Source organism: Pholis gunnellus, assembly GCF_910591455.1.
Source record: "Pholis gunnellus genome assembly, chromosome: 12".
NCBI classification, from domain to species: Eukaryota; Metazoa; Chordata; class Actinopteri; order Perciformes; family Pholidae; genus Pholis; species Pholis gunnellus.
In genome coordinates this window covers 10,433,232-10,456,827 of record NC_136539.1, presented here as the reverse complement: position 1 = coordinate 10,456,827, position 23,596 = coordinate 10,433,232, and the positions used below count along the sequence as shown (strand labels likewise).

The following is a 23,596-nucleotide window of genomic DNA, read 5'->3' as shown; positions in this document are numbered from 1 at the left end:
GCTTTAACAAACTGTTACCTCCCTGTGTTGCTATAGTGAGGATTTAAATGCCTTATGGTCAGTGCCTCAGATTGATTTGTAACCCCTGTCAAGGAAAGGAAGGTTGTTTATAGTCTAGTTCAAGAAGTATTGAATTTGCAGTTACAATAAAAAGCTTCTCACATAAAGATGGATTTGCCATTTTTATTTACAAGTGCTGAAAAAATGACACAGGGGACAACCAGTGTAAAATCTGTACATAAATTCAGTTGCAGGTTTCTTATATACACGAGTACTGAACAGGAACGTGAATACACTCTTTCTGTCATGCATGTAACAGAGTTCAAAACACAGCAAAAGACACGGCGTAAAGATGTCTGATTTAGTTGTAGTCCGTGATGCTCGGGCTGCTCATTCTCCCAAAGGGACGGTGGGATGGATCACATAGGAGCTGACAGACGAAAAGGTAAAGGGCACAACAGAACATGACGGAATTCAAACACCCTCCGAGACATTTAGCACAAGTCATGATGAGCTATTACAGCGAGTAAGAACACACCAGAGTTTTTGGGTAACGGCCCACAAGTCCATACTGACGAAACAATCAAGGCAAGATTCAGCACATTTCCCCTGACCGACTGGAAAACGTGGGATAGAATAGAAAAAATAAATCCCTCTTGACGGGCAAAAAAAACCAAAAACATTCTATGAAGGGAAATTGACGGTAAAGTGCATAAAAGCTTAAAATCAAAAAGATGGGAGGGGGGAGGGGGAGAGTAAGAGTTACTCCACTAAACCTTGCAGCACACACAGCTTAACGATGGAGAGAGCAGCTATCGGGATTGTCAGGTCAACTGTCTCGCCAGCTTTGTTCTACGATGGCAGACACACGCTTCTCGTACTCCCGCTTGTTCTCCTGGTACAGCTGAGCGGCCTGACTGTTGGCGGGACTGTTGGGGTTTGGTTCATCAAGCAGGGACTGTGGGAGGAGAGGAGAAATACTGCAGGCGACTGTTGTAGTGGAGCATGAAACATAAATAGGATAGACATAATAACTGATGTTCAATCCGTGTCTATCTCTAGCTTGCAGTGGACGAGGAGATGCACCTCTTGAAATGTTGTTGGTCGATTCCAATTTCCACATTTTTTAAAGTCTGACCTGCCGATTCGGTTTTTCTTTCTCAGACTAACTTTTTTTCTCACCAAAAACTACGTTTCACAAGATTACACTTGAACGCGTTACGATCGCATTATAACTGCTTGCTCTTGGCTCTGCTATGAGCAGGACTGTGCGAGGGAGAGACTCGGTGCGTCGCTGCGATTACTCTGAGCAGCATGCATGAGAGTGAAAGAGAAAACAATAAGTGTCTGATGAAGTTGTTCAAAATGGTTTTAAGGTTGTTCCTCTGTGGCTTATTTTGGACTTGTAGTTGGGACAAATTGCAAGCTGTTGGTCTGACGAAACAAGACACTTGAAGGTGTAAGATTGGGCTCTGGACATTTTTTCGTTTTCTTACATTTAAAGTTCAAAAGATGAATTGTTTAATCGAGAAAATATTCAAACTATCAAATGAATCGCTACTGAAAGTAACTGCAAGTAGCAGCCCTACCCATCAGTATCAAATTCCAAGTTTCACCGTATTTTCAAACATTAGCATTAGCGTAGGTTAGCACAGGGGTTCATTTTGTACAGTTGTATATGTGTATTAACGATTGTAGTCTAAATCTTGAATAATTACAAGTTAGACACATCAAATATGTGATCAAATAAAGGTTATAGTTTCTCAGCGTTAAAGATAGGGTTCGCTTTCTGTTTTGTGTTACTGAAAACCGAGTACTGCCTGACTTTATAACATACATGGATACATCGTTGTTTACCTGGATAGATGTAAGAATAGAGGACACATCATATGTTGGACTCCAACGATTCTGTAGGATGTCCAAACATATACTTCCATCTGCATAGACTGTGGGGAAACAAGAACAACACAATCAAACACGATGCATGAATAGCAATACTGTAATAAGCTGGAAGATAGTACAACAATCCTACCATTTGGATGAAACATCTTTGACACAAATCGTACTGTGGGTGGTTTGTTGGGGTATTCTTCTGTGAACTCTACAATGAGTTTAAATGTACCTGGGACACAAAAAAGACTATTAGTGCACCTATGTAAACAAACTAAATATGGGGTTTGAATGGTAAAGTATGTTACAATAGTTTTACATGCAACAAAGTGACAACATGCCGTACTAAACTAAATAATGACTCGACAGAGTGAGACACTTACCATCCTCAAAGGGAGTTCCTTCGGGGCTGTGATTGTGACGTTGGACAAAAAGGTATTTCGTCATTCATTTTGAACTTCACACACACACACACACATTTATAACATCTATAGTTTGGGGGAAAAAATCTTTCCATCTTTACATCGACGTCTTACCCAAATATGACTGCATTCCACGCCATAATGTTGTTTTCGGATGGGGCACCACTGACGCCAGCAGGCGGGTCCTCTTGTAGCCTTCATAACAGAGAGGTAACGGGTTATTGCAGGACTTCTAAACCATACTCCACGAGCAGAAACTAGATTTATCACGCCAGTTAGGTGAATGCCATGATTGACTGAGTACTTTCCTCTTGACAATAGGCCAAATTCTATTTTTGAAAGTAGGGGTGACCCCGAGTAGTCTACTACTCAATGTAAGGAGCCTCATTCGACAGTCTCGCAGTCAAATCGTCGCACTATCTGAAAAATGTGGTTATGAAACAAAGGATTATTCCATTTGGGCTCTATGGTGGCACTGAATGTCTAATTTGACATAGAATAGCTTTATTTCTCCCAATAATATCCGATTTTGGTTTAAATATCTGCCTATTAATACTGTTAAAATTAGAAAATAACTCATGTGCTTGTGTGTGAATAATTCCCAAATGTATGTTGAGGGGGAAATGGAAATGGGGCCTGTACTCTGGACCGTGCTGCACCGTTACAACCTTCACCCTGGAAACCACAGCGGCCATTATTAACGGCTAAGCAATAGTCACATGTATCTTGGCAGACGATCATTTTGTTGTTTGTACAATGAGAACAAAAAACAAAACACGATTCAACGATCAGTCGACGATATGCAACACTTGACCAATCAGTATTTCCTGTCCCACGCTTATTTTCAAATAAACCTAACTATAAGCAGACATTAAAAGTATTAGTGATTGATTATTGTCCCACCCTGGTTGTACCGTTTACCTGGTGATGTTTAGTATTTTAGCAAAATGCAATTCAGTCTTCTGCTTTGAGCAAATATATACACATCACATTAGCCTCTGTAAAGTAATCAAGCAATGAATCATGTAAATAATGGGCTTTGTAATTTCTTGCTAACTACAATGCATCATCTTAAAAGTGTTATCAGCTGATACAAATATTAAGGTCATTACTAACAGACCCTCACATTGTGGCAGCTTGAAGCCCAAGCTAAATTTGAATAGGGGGACATTGGTGAAAAATGCTGTCTTAGTTTTATTATGATTGACTGTATCCTAAATTCAACATCCCGTTGATGACAAAATAAAAGAATTACACGTCAGAGCATTGTGTAGGTAGTGGAACAACACTCCTCTTCTCGTCACATGGACCCTTATAAACTAACTAGTTAACAGTTAAAGGTTAACAGGTCAGAACGGAGTTAATCTCTCACACCTTCTAACACAAGCAGTAGGACACATATTTGTCTAAGTCAAATACGCTCAGTTGCAAAATTAATAACAAACTATAGAAGCATGTGAAAAATATTTCAATAGCTTACTTTTGATGAACTGTTGTACTTTTGTCGGGACCGTTTGGTAACAGAGCTAATGTTGGTTAGCATCGTACATGGTAACAGAGCTAATGTTGGTTAGCATCGTACATTATGCCAGTTAATGTTGAAGAAACGAGAGCCTTAAATCCACGAAGCATTAACGTTGGATACATTGCATTAAATGTGTTTGGCGAAAATATGAAATAGCAAACCAGTCTCTTGTCACGGGCATTTCAATATCTAGTTCATAGTTAGCTATGAGCCGTAAACTGTAACTCTATCCTGCTAACTTGCACATCTATGCTATCAGCTAACAACGTTAGCTTCTAGCTGGCTATGGCCGAAGCGCTTTTACTAAATTAATATTATTTCACTTAAATATTTCAGATTCTTAAAAACACGATACAATACACCGTATTTGAGTTAAGTTCATATCTATAGTTCAGATCGGTGAGTCAATACGTTAATATATTATAAAAAGAGATATACTGGTTAGCTTTGCTAAGCTAATGTAAGCTAAGCTAACGTTAGCTATTTTTGACAAATCATAGCTAACCAACATCAACCGGTTAATTCCTACCCATCAACTTACCGTTTAAAATCTCTCATAAGTCTCCTTCTAGCCGGGGTTGACATCGTGTACTTGTGACACACGTATTGATAACCTCAATTATTTGATCGAAAACGTTATATTGTGTTTATTGGTTACTTTTACTTCTTCACAGCGGCCCGACGCTTTCCGTCGTTCTTTGGATAATCCTGACTCTCTAGTTAGCCCAGCTAGGTTTACCGGACGATACCACTCTTTGGAAAGAGGGGGAGGCTATTTAAAATACCGAGTTCAAAACAGGTTTTTGCAGAGGAAAATCAGTACAGGTATTTTGCCGTCAAGAAAAGATATTTTGAGAAGTATATTTTGTTGTATATCAGTAAGATACATATATATATATATATATATATATATCACATTGTTTTAATTGACAGGATTCTTTGTCTCCCCCACCCGCATTCACAGTGACGTGGTGTTTGTGCAGCGCAGCTATGACGAAGGTCGCCCCCTAGTGACAGATGAGTGTCAGTAAAGTATACTACAGCTGAGCCTCTCAGCAGGCTGGAGAGCTGTATTATGGAATAAACGAGCTAACAATGCAGCTAGATCATAAATACACATTAAGATAGTAAAAAGGTGGATCCCAATATATGAAATAAGAGGAAGTTTTGGGGTTAGACAATAACACAATTGATATACAGCTAATTTATTATTGGCTAACATGGCATCTTTACCTGGGTATGGATTTATTTCACCTTGTCTATACAGCTGTCCAAAAATAAACTGAATCAAACTAACTTTTGCAAAACTGTTTTAATTCTTAATGGAGTAGCATGAGTTGCACTTACATATTTTTTTTATTCAAACCCAGAAGCAGGGATCACAGAAACGGAATGTAAATATTGGCAGAGGTTCAATGCAGATACTTAGTTTAGCACGTCTATATACAGCATAATCAAACTTTAATAATAAGCTACACAAACACTTTCGCTTTAACAACACAAACAAAAACAAAAATCACTCCTTAATCAACAATCTGCTACACTTTTCAATGCATCCACAACGACGGGCCTGCCCTTTACAAAAGCAAAAACAAAGAATTTCAATGAATAACTGGACCACTCAATGGCTTTAAGGCAAATTAATGCTGGCGTATATATGACATTCATGTAAAAAGGACAGCCTGTCAACGAGAGCTTCTTCCCTTTAGGATCCATGGTAGAGAAGCATGGTGGTGAAGAAGGCATGGTCGTACAGCTGCTCTGCTTTCACAGACTTCTGGTGCTCCACCTGGCTGCCTGCGCTGCCGTTGTTCTCAGACGAGTCGCTGTAGGAGAGTTGGCCGTGGAGGATTTCTGGGTAACACCCAAATGGAAGCTCCGGTTGATTGTGGCCATTTGAGGAAAAATCCTCACCTGCCACTGAAAATGAGAAAAAATGTCAAAGGGCATATATTGATTTGTGACAATATTTATTTTCCTATAAGTATAGAAAGAGGGGCAGGGGGGGAAAAAAAAGATTGGACTGAATTTGTTTTGCACAACTATTAAAGACGTTTGGAAGCCATTATGGGCCTACATTTCAACACGCTAGGGAAGAATACCTTTTGCTTTCACAAAACGTTGATCAATAAATTGCAAAGTACATTCCAGCGCAAAGTTCTGACGACCCGTTTTAAATAGGTCACATCCTGATCTGTGGTAGCTTTAACATTCAGTCACTGCTGTATGACACAGACCTAGTTCTGTCTCCACAGCGGCGTTTAAGCTCCTGCATCAAGTGACGAAAACCTTAAATCTTTGAGACGCGTTGGCATGCCATAATCCAAAACCCAACATAATGAGCACACACTATTTAAAGTGTAGTGCAATTACTTTCATGTATATATTCATAAGTCTTCCTTTGCATTAACCTGAAAATAATTCAGCAAAAACACCATAAGAACAGGACTTGACAGATGCACGAGAATACATCAAGAAAACAAACGTCCACCAGTCACATGTATAAAATGAATCAACATTTAATGATTTCACACAATCAGGTACAAAGCTAAAGCTGCTCAGTACTGAGCATTGGATGTTCCAAACTGCATGACCATACACTCAAACGTTCCGCCATGTAGGGCAAAGTAAACAGAAACCAACTAACATGAAATTGTACTACAAAATACAGAAAGAACACAGAATCTCTGTAACCAGTATCTATAAAAGTTGAATATTGTACATTAAGTTACTATTCAATACAGCTCGAGAAATAAGGCTTTTTTGCGAATCCATGCAAATTTTCTTGAGCAGTACCGTTTAAAAGTAACTACCGATCGTAAAATGGCCAATTACCAATGTCTAAATCAGATTGGGTGTTATTTAACCTACAGATCTGCACAGACCTGCTAGTTGCCTGAAAAATAACCGTTGCTTACAGTAAACATTCACCATAGTTTGAGCATCAAATAAGCAGAGAAAAAAACAAACAAGAGAAATAAGCAAAATTCAAGCCCATGGACCACTATGTCCGAGTACATGACAACTATAAAACACAAAAAGCTGCACAGTGAATCGTTTATACTTTACAAGCTACATTCATGTTGGGATATGCTTTGGCATAAGGCAAGTATAGAATACAAAACAGCGTTAACTAATGTGTGGTAACTGTTAACGTCAAGACATTTCCTCTGTGTATATTAACATTATATATTTTATAGAAATGTCATCGCCAATCGAGCTTTATTTAAAATCTAAGTATACTCAATTGAATTTAATAAACTCAACTTCGGGGGGGGGGACATGTTACTAAAGGGAACCATCCAATCAACATTTAGATATATCTCCCGCGTATATACTCTTTTCTCTGATAGAATTGTAAAGAAACTATTTTTCTAACCTATTCGGGATGAAAGTCAGACGTTCCCAGCACAATAGAAACATCTTCATGACCAATCAAGTTCACCCTTCTGCTATTATGCAACGATGCACAACATGATAAGCAATAAAGACGACCCTGACTTATGTCTATTTGCACTGGTGGCCCGGCCGTGTCGAGGGGATGCCAATAAGTTTGAGTTTTCTGGGATGCTGCTATATAATTGTGCAAAACAAAACTCATCCTTCCATCATAAATCTACTAAATAAAACCATCACAACAATAATCTGTATATCTGGACGGCTGCGTTAAATATAGCTGTATAACAAAGAAATCTCAATATCTTTAACCATCCGAGTAGAATTAGGAACATGGAAAAGTAGAAAATACAGAACACACACACGGCGATACATATTTTAAATGTAGCTTACCACAAAATCAAAACAAATGTACTCCTTTATGCACGTGTTATGCAAAAACAATACCAAAAAGATATACTGCACAAAAGGGGAACATTAGCATGTGGCCTCTACAGGTAGGCATAAGAGTTGGTGCAGCGACACGGGGTCTGCATCGATGCCACAGTGATGACCTCCAGCTCTTTAGTAGCAGAGCTAGACAGGCCTCGTGCCGCCTGGTCCTCACACTGATCCATGAGCCCCGGCCCTTGTGGTGGCGCAAACCCACTCAGCCCAAATGCAAAGGGTCCCGGCCCACCTGAGGCTACGGTCGCCGCCAACTCCATGTTCGTGCTCTCCATCTGGGCCTGTCCGGCGCCGCCCAGTGGCCCATTCCCATTAAGCAACTCTGGTGGCAAGCCCAGACCTACGAGAATAAGATGCAGACAAACGTAAAGCTAAGAACGTCAAACATGACAGGAACATTAGGCCATGGTGTGCTGCTTTTACAATTAATACTATACTGGATTTTTGAATTTAAATTATTTACAGACAAATCTCTAATTCGCCATGAATCCCTTTTTTAAGTATCTTGTCAGCAGCACTGTCAGCTGAGAAAGCCAATCAGAAGCCCCGTTGTTCCTTTACAGTTGTTTAATAACAGAAAACCACCTACAGGTGAAGCCTGAAGCTAAAATAAAGTTTGTTTAAAGTCCACAAATAGAGTTCAGTTTATGTTGGTCCTCCATTTTTCCATGAAGGCCGACACACACACACAGACCCCACATGTCTTGTATTTGTCTTAAGCAGCCATGTTTGGTGATTTTGTCCTGCACGACTGCATGTGCAGCAGTCTAAGCTAATAAAAGTTGTTCCAGCTGGAGCATGCTGATGCGCTTTTTCCTTTCAAAGAAACCCTGAAAAAAAAAAAATCAAACACAGAATTGAGATTCAGTGACCTACCGTTGGGTTTCACCTTCTTCACCGGGTTTGCTTCCATGCCGTCGAACGACCTCTTTCTGTTGGGCACGCCGTTCGAGAAGCTGCGTCCCTGGATGGTGGGACGAGCGTGGTGGCCCCCGTTCTGGGTCATGCCATTCAGAAAAGACCCGTTATGGGACTGGGCCATGTTTTGTTGGAAGTTCTGGGCATTGGAGAGAATCTCTGCGCACTCCTGGAATCCCTGGGCGTGGGCCAAGTCAGCAGCAGTCAGCCCACTGGCATTCCTCACGCTGCACAACGAGAAGGGCGAGTGTTAGGGACACTCACTGTACGCTTGAGTTACACAAATAAAAACACAAACAGAATAAGACACGCTCAAGCGCGCACGCACACACACACACACACACACACACTCACTCATTAAGCAAGTATTCACTCTCACACACGCACGCACACAGACAGACACACAGATGTATAGAAATAGCCTGTGCTGCTCTACCCGCTCACATCATATTCGTCATCCTCAGGAGATGACGACTGATCCGTTTGGATCATTGGCCTCTTCCATAGAACTTAAATCTTGACAAAGTTTCCAAATACTTAGGGAAACGCGTCTGCTGCAAGAGGACATGATTAGGACAACTGTAGGTGTGCACCTGTTTATTCTGAGGGAAACCTGAAGTAACGGGACAGGATGACTAAGATGTTTCTATCAAATGATGGTTGAATCCAAGAGGAGGAGCTTCTTCTCGTCTGCAGGAGAAATGTGACATCAAGGAGGATTTTTTTTTTTTTTTTGGCAAAGGCCGCCGTCTTCTCACATTTCCCCCGGTGACACTGCTCAAGGATTTCTGAAAAGCCGCATCCAGACTCCAGCAAACTGTTTAGCCACGTGCTAAATGCAAAGATGCAGAACGTAAAGCAAAAGAGCGGTGAAAACAAGCTGTAGTCCGGAGAACCGAGCGGTGACGGAGACGGTGCAAAGCAAGATTGTAGAATTCTTCCAAGACAAGTACAAGGTGATCATCCAAAGGAAGACGGCATGCAAGTTGTATCTTCAGAGGACAAAATCACACAAGGACAAACTACAACTGTCAGCCAGTAGAAATCCAGGAATCCTCCGGCGGGAAGGTGAAGCTGTAGAGGCAGAGTTGTTATCTCGTCTCAAGAGAGATGAACAAGAGGATGAAAAACTACTCTACAGGCGTTGGTACCGCCATCCATTGTTAAACTTAAGAGTCTTTGCAGTACATACAGTTGTGTCAATCATATCCGGGCGCAGCAGGACTGAGATTATTTTCAGAGTTCAATAATGAATGAGCAAACAGTGTTTCATAGGTTTTCAATTCCCAGACATTGAGTATGGAAGCAATTTCACTGGAGAATAAAACCCTATTCTGTCTTATTAATGTGAATAAGTAATACTCATTGAATTAAGGATAAACTCTTCTTGTATACGTTCATCAGTGTGTTGTTGCTGCAGTTAATTAGAGAATAAATTGCCAGATACAACACATTACATTGTCTCCTGCTGATGAGAAATCATTGTGGAGGAACAAATGTCCTCCTCCGACCCAGAGAGGCCTTTTTGCTTAATGATGAGAATTTCTCTCCTCTCCAAACGGCCAATTACACAACAATGCTGCACTTGTTCTGTGTCTAAATGTCATCGAACTGCAAAAATGAGTCCTCCGAGCAAACAGTCACGTCTTTGTTGAAGAATTGGGACTCTGGCCCACAGCAAAGCTTATATTTACTATTAAAAACGTGACAGAAACCATGAAAGCTTTACCATCTGCAGTGTTTTGTATACATATCACCGTACAGAGGATCGGTTACATCCATCCGTGATTAAACTACTACTATAAACACTGTATTCTATGTTATTTAACTCTACTGTTGACTGAAAGCTAAGTGACATTGACTTCCACACGATGAATGAATCCAAAGTACGCCGTTTGCTCATTCATTTGGTTTCTAATTTCTTCTTTCTCTGCTAATTTATCTAAACAGTTGTGCAAAAAAAGAAACATTTCAAGAGCTAGTGCACATTACAAACATTTGATAAAGAATTTAAGAATGAAAAAACAAAGAAAATTAAAATCACACAATAACTTGTTGCACATTACCCGTCCCCTTCAAAATTAACGCTTCCAAAGGATTTTTCCAAAAGATTAAATTTGTGTCAGAAACATCATGTTATGGTTAAGTAGATGGATCGGTCTCACTCAAAGAAAGATTTCTCTAGATGTCAAAACTTTTTTTAAAGTCAGTTCAACAACTAAGTACTATACAAAATATAAATAGATATATTTCTTTGAACAGAAAAAGTTGACTGAGCAAATCAGTATGGACGATTTTAATTCATTTACAGCATTATCTTATCCTTGAAGCAATAATCAGATAAACTATATTTATTGTAATTCTTTCCTCGTTAAATGCTACACAAAGTACATGTCAATACTTGTCCAGAGGAAGTCCGGTTCTTAACTCTGCAGCCTCTGAAATGTGTTCTGAAATCCCACCAAACCTTCCATCTCTCCATCTCTGGCTTTCTGTTTAGTTTCAAGCTTATAAGAAACGGATACTGAGGGTGACCGTTAAATCCACCCCTCATTTTAGGAATTTAGGGAGTACAAGATCTCTGACAAAGCACTCGTAGAAACTCTCACATAGTTTTTTGCTCATCCCAGACTTGATTTAAAGTTGTATCAAAAAGAAGAAAGGAGGGTTTCAAGTGCTGTAGCCTTACAACAGCAGATGTTAACACATTTATTTATGTTTGGGATCCACAACAACAAGCTGGGTGATCGTAAACTCAAGATTCTCCTCAAATTAGATGGATAGTCTAATTTTTCTTTCCTGAATAAATCCCGGTTGTTCACAGTATTCCTTTAGTGAGACCTGACATCTACAGTCAGCACTGATCCCAAAAAAATGGATAACAGAGTACTAGTTAGCCCAGTTTTGGTATGGAAATTGAAAAAGGAAGCGTTAATTCTTTGTAAATGCCTGGTATGCTTTGCTTTCCCGTCCTAAGCACACAATATGTGTCTTCTCTAGCTATCGTCTAACCTTCCAGAGGCAACCTATTATCATGCTACATGTTGACATGGGACTCACGTGATTAAAACCTGTCCATGTTAAGGGCTCCTATGGTTAGTTCACAAAATAAAAAACTAAAATCATAAAATTATAACAAAAAAGGCTAGATACAGGAACAATCATGGATAATAAGCAAAGCATGCAGGTCTAAAACTTTAGTTTTAAGTCATAAAAACCTAGCATTAAAACCAATCACCGCAAGAAATACCTCAACAGTTTGCCAGTGTGTAGATAGGAAGCGATAGTGAGAACACTCAATGCCACAACAGTGCGGCTATCCCAGGGAACGGGGCAGACTCAGCAGTGTCTATTCTTCCCCTTTCTAGGATTACTTGAAAAAACCAAGTCATTTCCAATTCAATGGCTGCAAAACATTAAGACGTACGGTTCTGTTTCAGTGTAGAAAACTTTTTTTTTTTTTGAAAACTTGTCACTTTCATAAAAGGAAAAGGTGACAAAAGATCAGATGTGAAAACAGACTGTGGTATTGTATAGGGTTAATACTGTGACATACAAAAGAAAACATTTCTGTGTATGAGGTGAACATATTTGATACAGTGAAATGACAGTGAATGACCATTGCAACAGGATGATTGTTAGCATTACACAGTTCAGTACATGATGGTGTGCACATCTAACCCGTCTAACTCTGCTGCTCTACGCTCCCGTCTCTGCATTACTCTCAACACCGGCCGCCTCGTAACATTCCTGTCTGCTGCTAGCTAGCTGATGGACCCCCGTAACACTCTGAGGCTCATGACAAATGATACAAACCTTTTTTTAATGATGACCCTTGTTAGAAATTAGAAAAAGGTTCCTTCTGTTCTATGTTTCACGGGTAAAGTTAAGCTAATTTTGTCCTTTTGAGAGAAATGGTTTTGAATTATATTATATTATGTTTAGGTCTTCTGTTGTACCTTTTAATTAAGATGCAAGGGCCGAGGATATTGAAGTATTTTGTGTAATTGGGATTAAATGGAAAGCCGACAAGGGGAAGTGAGCAAGTGAGAGCAGTTTCTTCAAGGCAGGGTAAGAACACGAGACTTTTCCGGGCTCACCGAACTAAAACTCAGATGTAGTACTTGCTGTCCCAATGAAAAAGTCTTCTCACTTTGTAATGGGACAAAGATAAGCAACACGCGAGCAGGAGCGCACTTTTCCTCTTCTGTCATTCAAATACATGTATCCCTTCGACCGGAACCAGGACTCTCCAGTTCAGGCATGTACAAGGAAAATGTGTACATATGAATAGGGACATCGGTGTATAGGTAGATGGGCTTTAGGGAACAGGGAAATAAATCCATCCATGATGCTACTGGTATGTTAAAAACCCCAAGTTCCAGTTGATTTCGTATACTGTTCTTTGAAGCCAACATTTCATGAAAATGGATAAAAGCCTGTGTGAGCGTTACCTCATATTTTGGACATTAAAATGCATTCACATATTTTATAAAACACCAGACTGAGGTATCAGGGCCCCTGACTCAAACCGGAAGTCGATTAGTGATCATCTGTGGCCTCGAGGTTTCATGGTGCTCGGGAACCACAGTCGGCTCTTTACAGAAGCCATTTAGCGGACTGAGTGCGTTGGACCAGTGGTGGAGCAGATGGTGAGAGAGCTCTCTGAATTGCAATTCTGCCTAATGAATCAGAGATGGATCCATTTAGTGCGGTTTCTCCTGTGTGTACCCCCCCCCCCCCCTCCTCCCCCTCCACCTCTTCTTCTTTCCTTCTTCAACAAGCAAAAGGCTGACTATGCCAGTGCAAAGAGGAATAGGAAAAGTAACAGCTGCAAAGTGTTGTAAAACACATTCCGCGCATACAGTTTAGGAGGAAAGATCACTGACAAGATAATTATCTCCTCTCATGAAGGAGCCGACCAGAGGGCCAGCTGCAGTCTTTGAGGTGAACTCAAGAGCAACAGAAGATGTGAGGCGATGCAAAGCGTTTGATCAGAAGACGAAGGCTCTTTAAAAAAAGAGCTCAACAAGGTGAGAGGTTAGCAAAGAAGGTTTCCAGCAGGAAACATCTGTGATAACAGCAAGGACTAACATGTTACTGACACAAAGTTCAGTGGCCCTACTATTGATGTTTGTGCAAAGCAAGAAGTAAGTAGCATCATTGTTGAAGGTTGTATTTTGAGGATTTTTTTTGGATTGATTTTTAAATTGTAAAACTGTCGAGTGTATTATGGATGGCTATGCAAGTTTCAATAAAGATATTGTTAAACTCCACGCAGTGAAGTACAAATGGGAGTACTTCACTGGAGTTAATCTACTGAAATACTGGACAAAACAGACTATTAATGGGTTCTATATATGGGATTCAGAGCATCAATATAGCAGCAAACAACTGTGTGCACTGTAAAGATAGTGGAGTAATGGCTACCGGAGAAGAGAGTAAAGTCGCTCTCCCTCTTTCTGTGCTTTGCTGCGCATGCATTTTAGTGCATGCGAGTCTCTCTACTAGGTTTCCCCCATTACAATTGTTTTGCAAAGATAGCGCTATTAACATCGTTAGCAGCCTACTCCATATTGAGAGTCGCATTGGAGGATATAGATATGCTCGTAATTCCCAACAGAGTGCTGGAGCAATGAGTCCTGAAAACCCAGAAATGGGTTGGCATCTCTGCACTTACGGCGAGACTACTAAACATCATCACAGCCGACCCTGGTCCGCTTTCAGCTTAGTGGTGTTGATGGGGGAGCCGTACAACCGCGGTGCGGTGGAGATAGTTTATAGTCTAACGTTAGCTTTTTAGTTCTGCCGATTGCATTTGCGCTTCAAAAAAAAGTGGTGTTCATTTGTGAAGATCACCTCGCTGAAGAAAACATGGAAGTATGAAATGTTTGCTTGACAGTTTATTTTCTGTAATAATCCCCAAATCCCATTAGCTTTTTGTCGAGGGATGCAGTGCGACGCTAACTTCTGACTTGGCCTACAAAAAAGCATCATACCTGCAGCACTCCGTTAATATGCTCTGATTTCCACATAGAGAACCAGACGCGTGTCTGGCTTCACTACACTGTACACAGTTCTTAGATGTGAGACATTGTCAAGCGGTGTCCAAAGAGGAAACGTGTGATCAGCAAACTGACAAGAGATCTCAAGAGATGGTTGAGAGCATGTAGGTAACGACAACATGGTACCATTAAAACGGACATTCATAAATAGTGATGGGTTATTTACAGGATAGTATTAACGCAACTGTAATGTCTTGTTGATTTGGTGAAATACTACTTTATCCATTAACTACATACTGAATTTTCTGCAATCGTGTTGCACTATTACTAAAAATACAATATGAAAAGGATTGTAATTAGACCTGCATTTATGATTTTGATTGAATATGTACATTTTTACACAAAATCTAATCTAATAAAATATTAATTCAAATGGCGTATTGTTTCTGCAATTTTATGTTTCATTTTAATTTAAATATGTCTTTTTAGTTTCAGTGCTATTTGGCTTTCAACTTTTGTGTGGCTTTGATTCATCTTCTTTCTTCGTAACAGACATTTGACACTAAATTAATTTTGAAGTTAGTCTAAAGTTATTTTGTCATGAGCCTCATTCCCACCCAGTGTGCCTCTATACATTTCTGGGTCATAAATTAAAAGAAGTAACCTGATAATAAACTGAACTAAATGCATAATCTATAATCTGTAGGAGGGAAAAAAATCACTCATTTTTATCATAAATATTACTTTTCAGCTGATAACCAAATGCACATTACCTCATTAAGAACTGAGGTATTTATTATATATATATATATGCCTAGATGAACACATTAACTTGTTGAAACAGACAAATCAACCAGGAGTTTTGTGGAAAATGAACGGTTAACTACGAGTATAAACCAAATCACATTGGTTAACAGTCAGACTAACACAAATAAAAGTGCCTCAGCTGTCAGATCAACTAACCTGCATGAAAAGGTAGCTACTGTAACTACTTACAGTTCATTTATTTCTTCTTTGTGTTTTATGTACCTGAGGCCATGTAGTCCAATGAACAGAACAAGCTGATACTTGCATGTTTCCTGTTAGCATTCCTTACTGGAGCCAGAGGTAACTGACACCGAAAGTCAGCTGAACTAGTTTCAGACGTCATTCAATGATTATCCTCATTCTAACAAGTGCCTAATAGGTAGAGCCAATATTTCACTATGGTAAATATAAGGACATTATTTTCACTGACACCATTTGCTGGATTTAAAAAGACTACATAAAGATAACTTTCTCTACACACTATAAACTGTGCTTGTGTAAACCCCCTGGTTGTTTTGAGTCTCTAGAGTCAATCATCAGAAGAAAAAAGGCAAACAGCTTGTTGCAATAAAATGAAACTGCAAGTAAAACAGTAGTTGAGCTGAGAAAGACTAAATGGCTTATTTAAATATGAATCTATTATTTAAATATGTTGCAAAATATAATGTCAGCTTCTTAGAATATTATAAGATGTTACTCTAGCCAAAGAATTGATTTATAAAACTTTGAAAGCGTATGAGTAACAAGCAGCTCAAAAAGTAATGTTTACACCCAAATTAACAGTCCATTGAGTTGACTGTACAGGACCTTGGGAAATAATAAATATCAGTTGAGACTGTGAGTTTAGATGTGAAAGGCAACACAACAAGTAACAATCATTTGTGATTCTTTAGTCTCCCTACAGGTCTGACAACATCTGAATTCAAGAAAGACGGGTTGTGTCTCTTCTGCTTTTGTTAATGTGTCGGGTGCAACAACAAGAACAAAGTATGCTAGTAAACGAAAAAGCACAAAAGGAGCTGCTAACTAAGAAGGTGTGGCTAAGTATAACATTGATGTAAGTTATATAGCCACTTCCTAAAATACCAGTCAGAAACACGGTGGCTGGTACATACATAATGTAAAGTCACTGTCTGATAATCTAGCTCATGTTTTTTTTTTACCTTATCAATACCAAAAGCATTCTTTTTATCCTTTAAGTCAAATAACACCCTTCTAAAAAAAACCTTCTTTTTTTTGCCATTTCCTAAAATATTAAGTTTGCAACCAATTATGTTTGATTGATGCATTTCCATTCTATGAAACAGAACCATAGCCTTTTCATACTAACAGTTAAAGCTTCAGAAAAAGAGGCAATGTGCATTTGGTCATCCAGTCAAGCTGTTTATGTAAGACAGTAACCAAAACAAATATTAAAAGAAAAATCACACTCTAAGTTTAACAAACATCATGCAATATGGTCTACTATTCAAAGAACGGTTCATCAACCTTTACATTAAGTTGTCCTCTTGTACACGTAATAATTGTTCTGGATTTACTGGTACCTAGTAAAGGCACTGTGCTGAGCTAATCATCTACTTTTATTAAACACAACTATTCCTGAAATCACAAATATAATTTGAAAGTGTGTGCTGAATATGAATGAACGGTACTTAATTCCTATGAACTCAACATGTCTTTGCCAATATTATTACACAAAGAGGTCAACTTAATGCGAATTGTTGCAACGATAAACAACAATTTCAAGGAATAACAAAATGTGTAACGTTTTCAAGGGAGCGCCACCAATTGTGTTAATATTCTAATATAATGTCTGTCATGATCAAACTGTCTTAAGCTGGACTGGTTAAAGAATCATCACTATCATGTCATGTGAACTTCAGCATTCTGCAACAATGACAACATTTCAAGCTAACTCAAAGTCTAATCCTAAATTACAATTCCCAGTTATTTAATAAACTGCATACAATCATTAACTAAAAGCACAATTCGTTGGTGTACAATTTAAACACCAGAATTGATCACGCATTAACAGGACATTGTGGTGTTTTATTGTAAAAATCTTAAAAAGACTTAAGTCTGCACTTCTCTTGAAAGTTATGTTGAAATGTTAAAAACATACCCAGCACTGTTTACAGTTGTGTAGACTGTACAGTCTCAAGTTAGCATTTAATAGAGCAGCTTCCTTCTGGCTAAGTATCCAAATGTAGAGCTCCAACTTCCTCTATTTGCATGTTTCATAAAATTGATAACATGTACAATCTAACGTTCAGATTTGTAAAGGTAATTTGCAGATCCTCTGCATTTAAATGCTACATTTAAATGCCGTCCCTGCTCTGATTTGAGTTTGGTGGCGGTCCCTTGCAAAGGTGGAACTCAGATGTTGGATAGTACAGAGGAAAAGAAATGAAGACACAGATCCGATTACAGGACTTACTCAGCTTTCGCTCCCTGAATCAAGAGAGCGTTGATACACTCCAGACTGCCCGCACGAGCAGCCTTATGGATGGGCGACTCGCCCACATAGTCCTGAGCGATGACAAAAGAAAGCAGTTGCACATAAAAAAAAAAGCATGACTGTTATTGTGCACGAGAACAGTGGTAAGGAGCCAAAACACTGTATTAGATTCAGTGCAAAAATATGTTTGTGCGACTGTTTTGATTCAAATATACCCTCCCTAACTGCCTTTTGTCTCCATTTCCACAGTTAAAAAAAAGAGAGGTGTAACAGGGCGTAACTCTACACCACCGCCCACACACATTTACAGTTACACATTAGTAGGAGTCCCAATGGAAGAGAGGGAGGGAAGAAAAACATTCACCAGAAGGCTTTTTCTAACCACAATGTAATGTGGGAGGAGCTTAAATACTGCGGAAATATTTAAAATCTAAGAGAGAAGGTCACAAATTGTAGTTCATTTTAAAATGTGCTGAGAAAATTCAAAGCCTACTAAAATAAATGTGATTCATGGTGACGACAGCTGTTATGTAATCCGTGACCTACTAATCTGATTTCTCTCAGCAGTGCATGGGAGCTTAAAATACAGCCCTGGTGCATGGAAGTACATGGAACAAAGACTAAAAATAAAGAGTGACGAGTAAAACACACGACGGTCTGAGAACAAATACAGCCTCAGAAAATGAGATAACCATAACATGAAAAAAATAAATCTGGTTGAGACGCAAGTAGCAACAGTAGATTGCGAGGGGTCGTGACCTCACTTTAGAGTGATTCTTTCTTAATGGGATCAGTCACCTCTCACACTGCACTAGTCTTTTATCTCACGCATGTGTACCTCCGCCTGTATACTTTTGAGGTGTTTTGGGGTTGCTGTGTTTTTTTACATTTGTTAAATGTTGAGTTCACATGTAGTTTACAGTCTCTTTGTAATGTGCTGCTTTGCTTGTACAGTTAACCACCCCCCCCCACCCCCCCCCCCCCCCCCCCTGTACAGCATGCAGACATGTGTTTTAGTGTGCATCAAGATGTCGTACCTGTCTGTTAATATCTGCACCGGCTTGGAGTAGCCATAACAAGCACTCAGGGTGGCCCCCAAATGCAGCAATGTGAATGGGCGTCTGTGCAAACCTGGAGGTCATCGCATTCACGCCACAGCCCACCTGAACCAGACGCATCACACACTCCAGCTGTGGAGACACAAGAAGGGCAGCGCATGGAAAGTCAGACGGATAACAAAAGGCGTGCGCAGTGGTTAATTCAGTCCACGCTTTCCAGGAAGCCGTTGGGCAGGTATAGACAAGTGGACTACAGTTACTGCTTAGAGGCAAAAAAATGTAACACTATTGCCCGGCCTGAGTACACATAGCTGTAGGCATGCATCCAACTTCTGTGCAAACTGTAGGCCCATCCTTTCTAAGGTGTACCGTAGTTAGTGTAAAACAAATCTTAGCATAACTGTGTTTCTTCAGGAGGAAAGTTGAGTTGCAAGTTACCACACGTTTTAAATATAACTTTAGACAACATTTCAGAAGATAACTAGTCATTGGTGGTTTTATGCTCACATTATCGCATAGTTTTAAATAATTTAACGTTAAGTGTTTATTAATGTCAGTGACGTTTAAATGATTTAGCGTAAGTTAAGCTAACGTTAGCTGAATAAACTAGCGTTATTTTGTTATTGTTCCTTTGTCCACCTCTCATCTAACTTACTGTTAAAATGGTTCCCGCTCGACGTGGGGTTTTTACTCTCGGAACATTAACGTGATTTAACTATATTGAAAGCGTTATTTTTACCTAACATGTATAATTGTACCGTTTACGGTAACATCCGTTGACGTTAGCTAGAGAACAGTATCAAATTTAACGTTTATGGTCCATTGTCCGCCACCAGTTAACGATGGCTGCTTGTCGGTCCCAACGGCTAACGTTAACCGTTAACGGGGGAGGGAACATGAGAAAATGGTCGAGTCGAGGATCATGTCGGAGACTGTTGGCGCTCATTCTGGCCACTAAAATGTTAATTTCGGGAAATCATGTCCCGCTAAATATCCACAGCTAGCGACTGAGCTACCTTTCCGAAATGCGCGGCCCAGTGAATAGGCGTCCAGCCGTAGAAGGTGTCCTCCACCGAGAGGTCAGCCAGGTTTGAGGTAGCCTGAAGCAGGGCGCACAAGGCACCGACGTCTCCATCCCTGCACGCCCGATGGAGAGGGAAGCGGCTGTTTAACACCTCCTCGCTCGAGAACCCAGACTCCACACTCACCGACATTGTAGCAAAATTGATGAATAACTACTTTAAAATAGACAACAACAACGGATATCTATTGTTTAGCTAAATCGTGTCGGTGATGGCGTGAATGTGAATCCGGACACGCGCCACCCTGGCTGGTGTGTCTTTCTGCCTGACAACACAAAGCCCTTCAGTAGAGCAGCGAGGAGCACGCGTCGGTGTGAAACCTGAGAAACGCCGAGTGGACTGGAAACTGCGGACTGGATTTCACATTCCTGACTTTTTCTTCTTCTTGTTCTTCTTCTCCTGCTGGTGTTGCTGACTGTATAGGAGGCGTGTCGCCACCCTTTGGACAGTAGTAGGCCTATCGTGGGTGGCCTTTGTCTTACTAGACTCGAGCGTTTAGTTCAAGAATGTGTCCTCTTCTGACCACCAGGGGGCAGAAGAACATCAAATATAAACTGGACCCAAACGTGCTTACCAACCAGGAAAAGCAGGCCCCAGGGCCACAAAAGTCCAGCGGCCCTAAAAGCTCCAGGCGTATTCTCTCCATCTTTACTACGTAGTGGAAGGGGAGGGACCACCAACCGGTTTCCAACTTATGAAAATGGCTGGCGAAGAAGCTGCAGCGGTTCCAATTGAAAAAGCGAACACCAATACAAATATAAGTTATGCATGTGAGTACCACCACACTCGGAAATAAACCATTATTGGGTTAATTTATCAGTCCGAATTGAATTACTGCTGATACTGTATTAGCAGGCGGCAACATTCGGTTGTGTAAAGTGAAGCCAATGATGAAGTGCCTTAAACGTGTATTCTTTCTAATGGCCATCGGGAGGCGACTCCTCTGAAAACTTTGAACTGGTTATAAAACAGTCTCAATTTAATACTGATTGAAAGTTTCTTTAGTTATTCCTAATGCTTCATGTGAGTCTCTGTGGGCTGGATTCAGTGTGAAATCAGATGAAACCTGTCAGACCCAGCTACAGTAAATGATAGGTTTTCTAAAGGGACTCTGGTGCTTAGAAACGCTAACATTTCCGTCCACAGGGACCACCACAATTAACTCAAATGAAAGTTCCTTGTAGTAGCTTTAAGGAAGCAAGTTGTTTTGTTGGTGAGTCACGTACAGTAGACAAGCAAACAGTTGGGAACTTAGCATTGCTCTCTCAGTAACAACACTCACAACACCTCAGTGTTTCTCTACTCTCCACAATCTAAAGTCGGAGCTATGAGATAGTTGCTGTTAACTACATGTTTGTGTGCATATGATGCTGCCTGGCGTCTGTTTGGAGCATTGGTTGTGTACGTAGTCAGAAATGAACGCTGCAGTTAAAAAGCAAGTATATATCCAGCCTTAAGCTTGATTTATAGTTTGGGTTTGTGCATCTACACCTAAATGCAGCTGAGCTACGTCCTGTCAATAGGCAATCAATATATGACCTGTGTGGCACATTGTTCAATGTTCCTCCTCAAGGCAATGAAGTTAACTTGGCAAGTTCCACATTACAAAAAACGTAACTCTGAAGGAAATTGATGACTAAAGGTTTGAATAACCTAACCTAAACATGTGTTTTGGTATTTAAACAGCTGACACGATGTGAATATTTTTTGAAGTGCTTGGGATAGTAGTGATTCCTGTAGTGTTGGTGTGGCAGCGTTTCTGTCCCTCAAACATAAACTCCACCTCGACTGCCTTGGAGAGACCGCAAGATGGTGGAAGTTGCAGAGAAAAGGAAACAGCTGCCATCACAAAATAGACAAACCTGAGGATAAGTTTTGGGATATATGATGTTTTGGAGCTGTTGTAAGAGTTACACCTCAAAAGCACTGCCTTGTGTGGAAGCCAGGTAAACAACAAAGATGAAACAAATATTAACTGCGGAAATGTTGCAACAATGCGGTCTGTGAACGAATATTGGAAAAACAACGTCATGCAAGCTGTATTCTTTTTCCCCCCCAAAAGTGAACAACCTTGGAACGTTAAGAAAACGTTCCTAAATAATATCAAGGAAATGTTCATTGTGGGGTTCAGCAAACATTCACCTACCCGTTTATTACCCTCAATCTGAGCCTATAGGTACTATCCCCGAAAGATATCCCTCTCAAAGCAACGTTAGTGTAACCAAACATGGCATGTTGATCATAATCCATTTAAAGTTTCCCTCTTCCAGTCGGACTCATCTAGTGACACCCAGAAAGAACATTTACCTTCGCTTAAGTGTTATGTTTCTTATTTGCACCACCAGATGGAAGTATAGAACAAGAAATGGACAACCACATTCAGGCTCTGACCAGTGTCTACAGGGTGATACAGAATATGTACGTTTTTAATGTAATTAGCATTTTTAAATGATGTTTCTTTTTACACAAATCTGTCAACAGTACAGGATAAACTATTTTAGTAGCCAGAACTGTTCTCTTATTGAAGTATTATTTCTGTACGTTAGAGGGAGACATTGATCATAGAAGGTCACCATAACGTATGATGTAGTGGTTTCCCTGCTGAACTATAAGAAGCCAGTTATGGTTCAATACCAATCAATATCATCAGTCTTAGATTTAGTTCTGACGTGAAATATGAAGCCATGGTCTTTGTATTTTCCTGATTCAAGTCAAGTGGCGTGATTAATCGTTTGGATTCCGATGATACACTGTTGAAGAAAGCGGACACAGTTCCCCTGTTAGTCCTGTTTAATTACTCCAAAGCACCAACCATCCACCCATCAATTTTTCTAAACCAGCTTATCCTGTGGGGGGTTGCTGTGTGGCGGAATCTGTCACAGTGTGCACTGGGCGAGCTGCAGGGCTGTTTTCTCTCACGAGAAAGCCTTTGGAACGAAGAGAATGTTAATGAACCACAGTGAAGTGCGTCACACTGATATTACTGTGATGATGTCATGCTCCACTTCATTGGCCTGTGGCGGCACTTCAATACCAAGTTTTCCTATGTCACCTCCTTCTCTTCAACATGTGACATCAAGGTCAGCATTTATGGTGTTGGAAACTCAGTCCTAATCCACACACACACACACACACACACACACACATATGCACGAAAGTGTGAAGCTGTTAAGTGTCTTAAAAAGGGATTTTGCTAACAAAAGGCTAAATGAGAACACGTCATCACACGGACGAGTCCACCTTCACAGCCTTGTTTTGTAACTCGTGCTCATGCCACAGTGGTGTAGTTTGTCTATAGCCCGTTAGCTTTTTACATCTGCCGATTGCATTCGCGAACCTCAAAAATCATAAAAGTGTTGTTCATGTGTGATGATTATCTAAACAAAACGTATAAGTATAATGTGTTTGCCACGGAGCTTATTTTCTGCAATAATCCAAAATCCAATTGGCTTTTTGTTGAGGGAATGCGGTGCGAATTTACAGGGTTGGCCTTCAAAAATACGTCATCCCTGCACCACTCTATAAGGAGACCACAGCATATTTTGTGCATGGCCTGCACTGCTCAATGTGATTAATGTGAGGATTGTT

At 40.1% G+C, this 23,596-nt stretch overlaps 2 protein-coding genes across 2 annotated transcripts; both read right to left on the bottom strand.

Moving 5' to 3' along the window:
* Positions 1 to 169: 169 nt before the first annotated feature.
* Positions 170 to 4,542, bottom strand: ube2al (ubiquitin conjugating enzyme E2 A, like). Its single transcript, XM_079169741.1, has 6 exons — positions 4,379 to 4,542; positions 2,427 to 2,507; positions 2,274 to 2,299; positions 2,033 to 2,122; positions 1,858 to 1,946; positions 170 to 958 (listed from the first exon to the last, which is right to left on the bottom strand). The coding sequence occupies exons 1-6, from the start codon at positions 4,420 to 4,422 to the stop codon at positions 830 to 832; spliced, it is 459 nt and encodes a 152-aa protein (XP_079025867.1). The 5' UTR covers positions 4,423 to 4,542; the 3' UTR covers positions 170 to 829.
* A 594-nt stretch (positions 4,543 to 5,136) lies between these two features.
* ankrd10b (ankyrin repeat domain 10b) lies at positions 5,137 to 20,269 on the bottom strand. Its single transcript, XM_079169704.1, has 6 exons — positions 19,943 to 20,269; positions 18,906 to 19,058; positions 17,848 to 17,939; positions 8,557 to 8,825; positions 7,913 to 8,020; positions 5,137 to 5,757 (listed from the first exon to the last, which is right to left on the bottom strand). The coding sequence occupies exons 1-6, from the start codon at positions 20,138 to 20,140 to the stop codon at positions 5,543 to 5,545; spliced, it is 1,035 nt and encodes a 344-aa protein (XP_079025830.1). The 5' UTR covers positions 20,141 to 20,269; the 3' UTR covers positions 5,137 to 5,542.
* Positions 20,270 to 23,596: the final 3,327 nt, after the last annotated feature.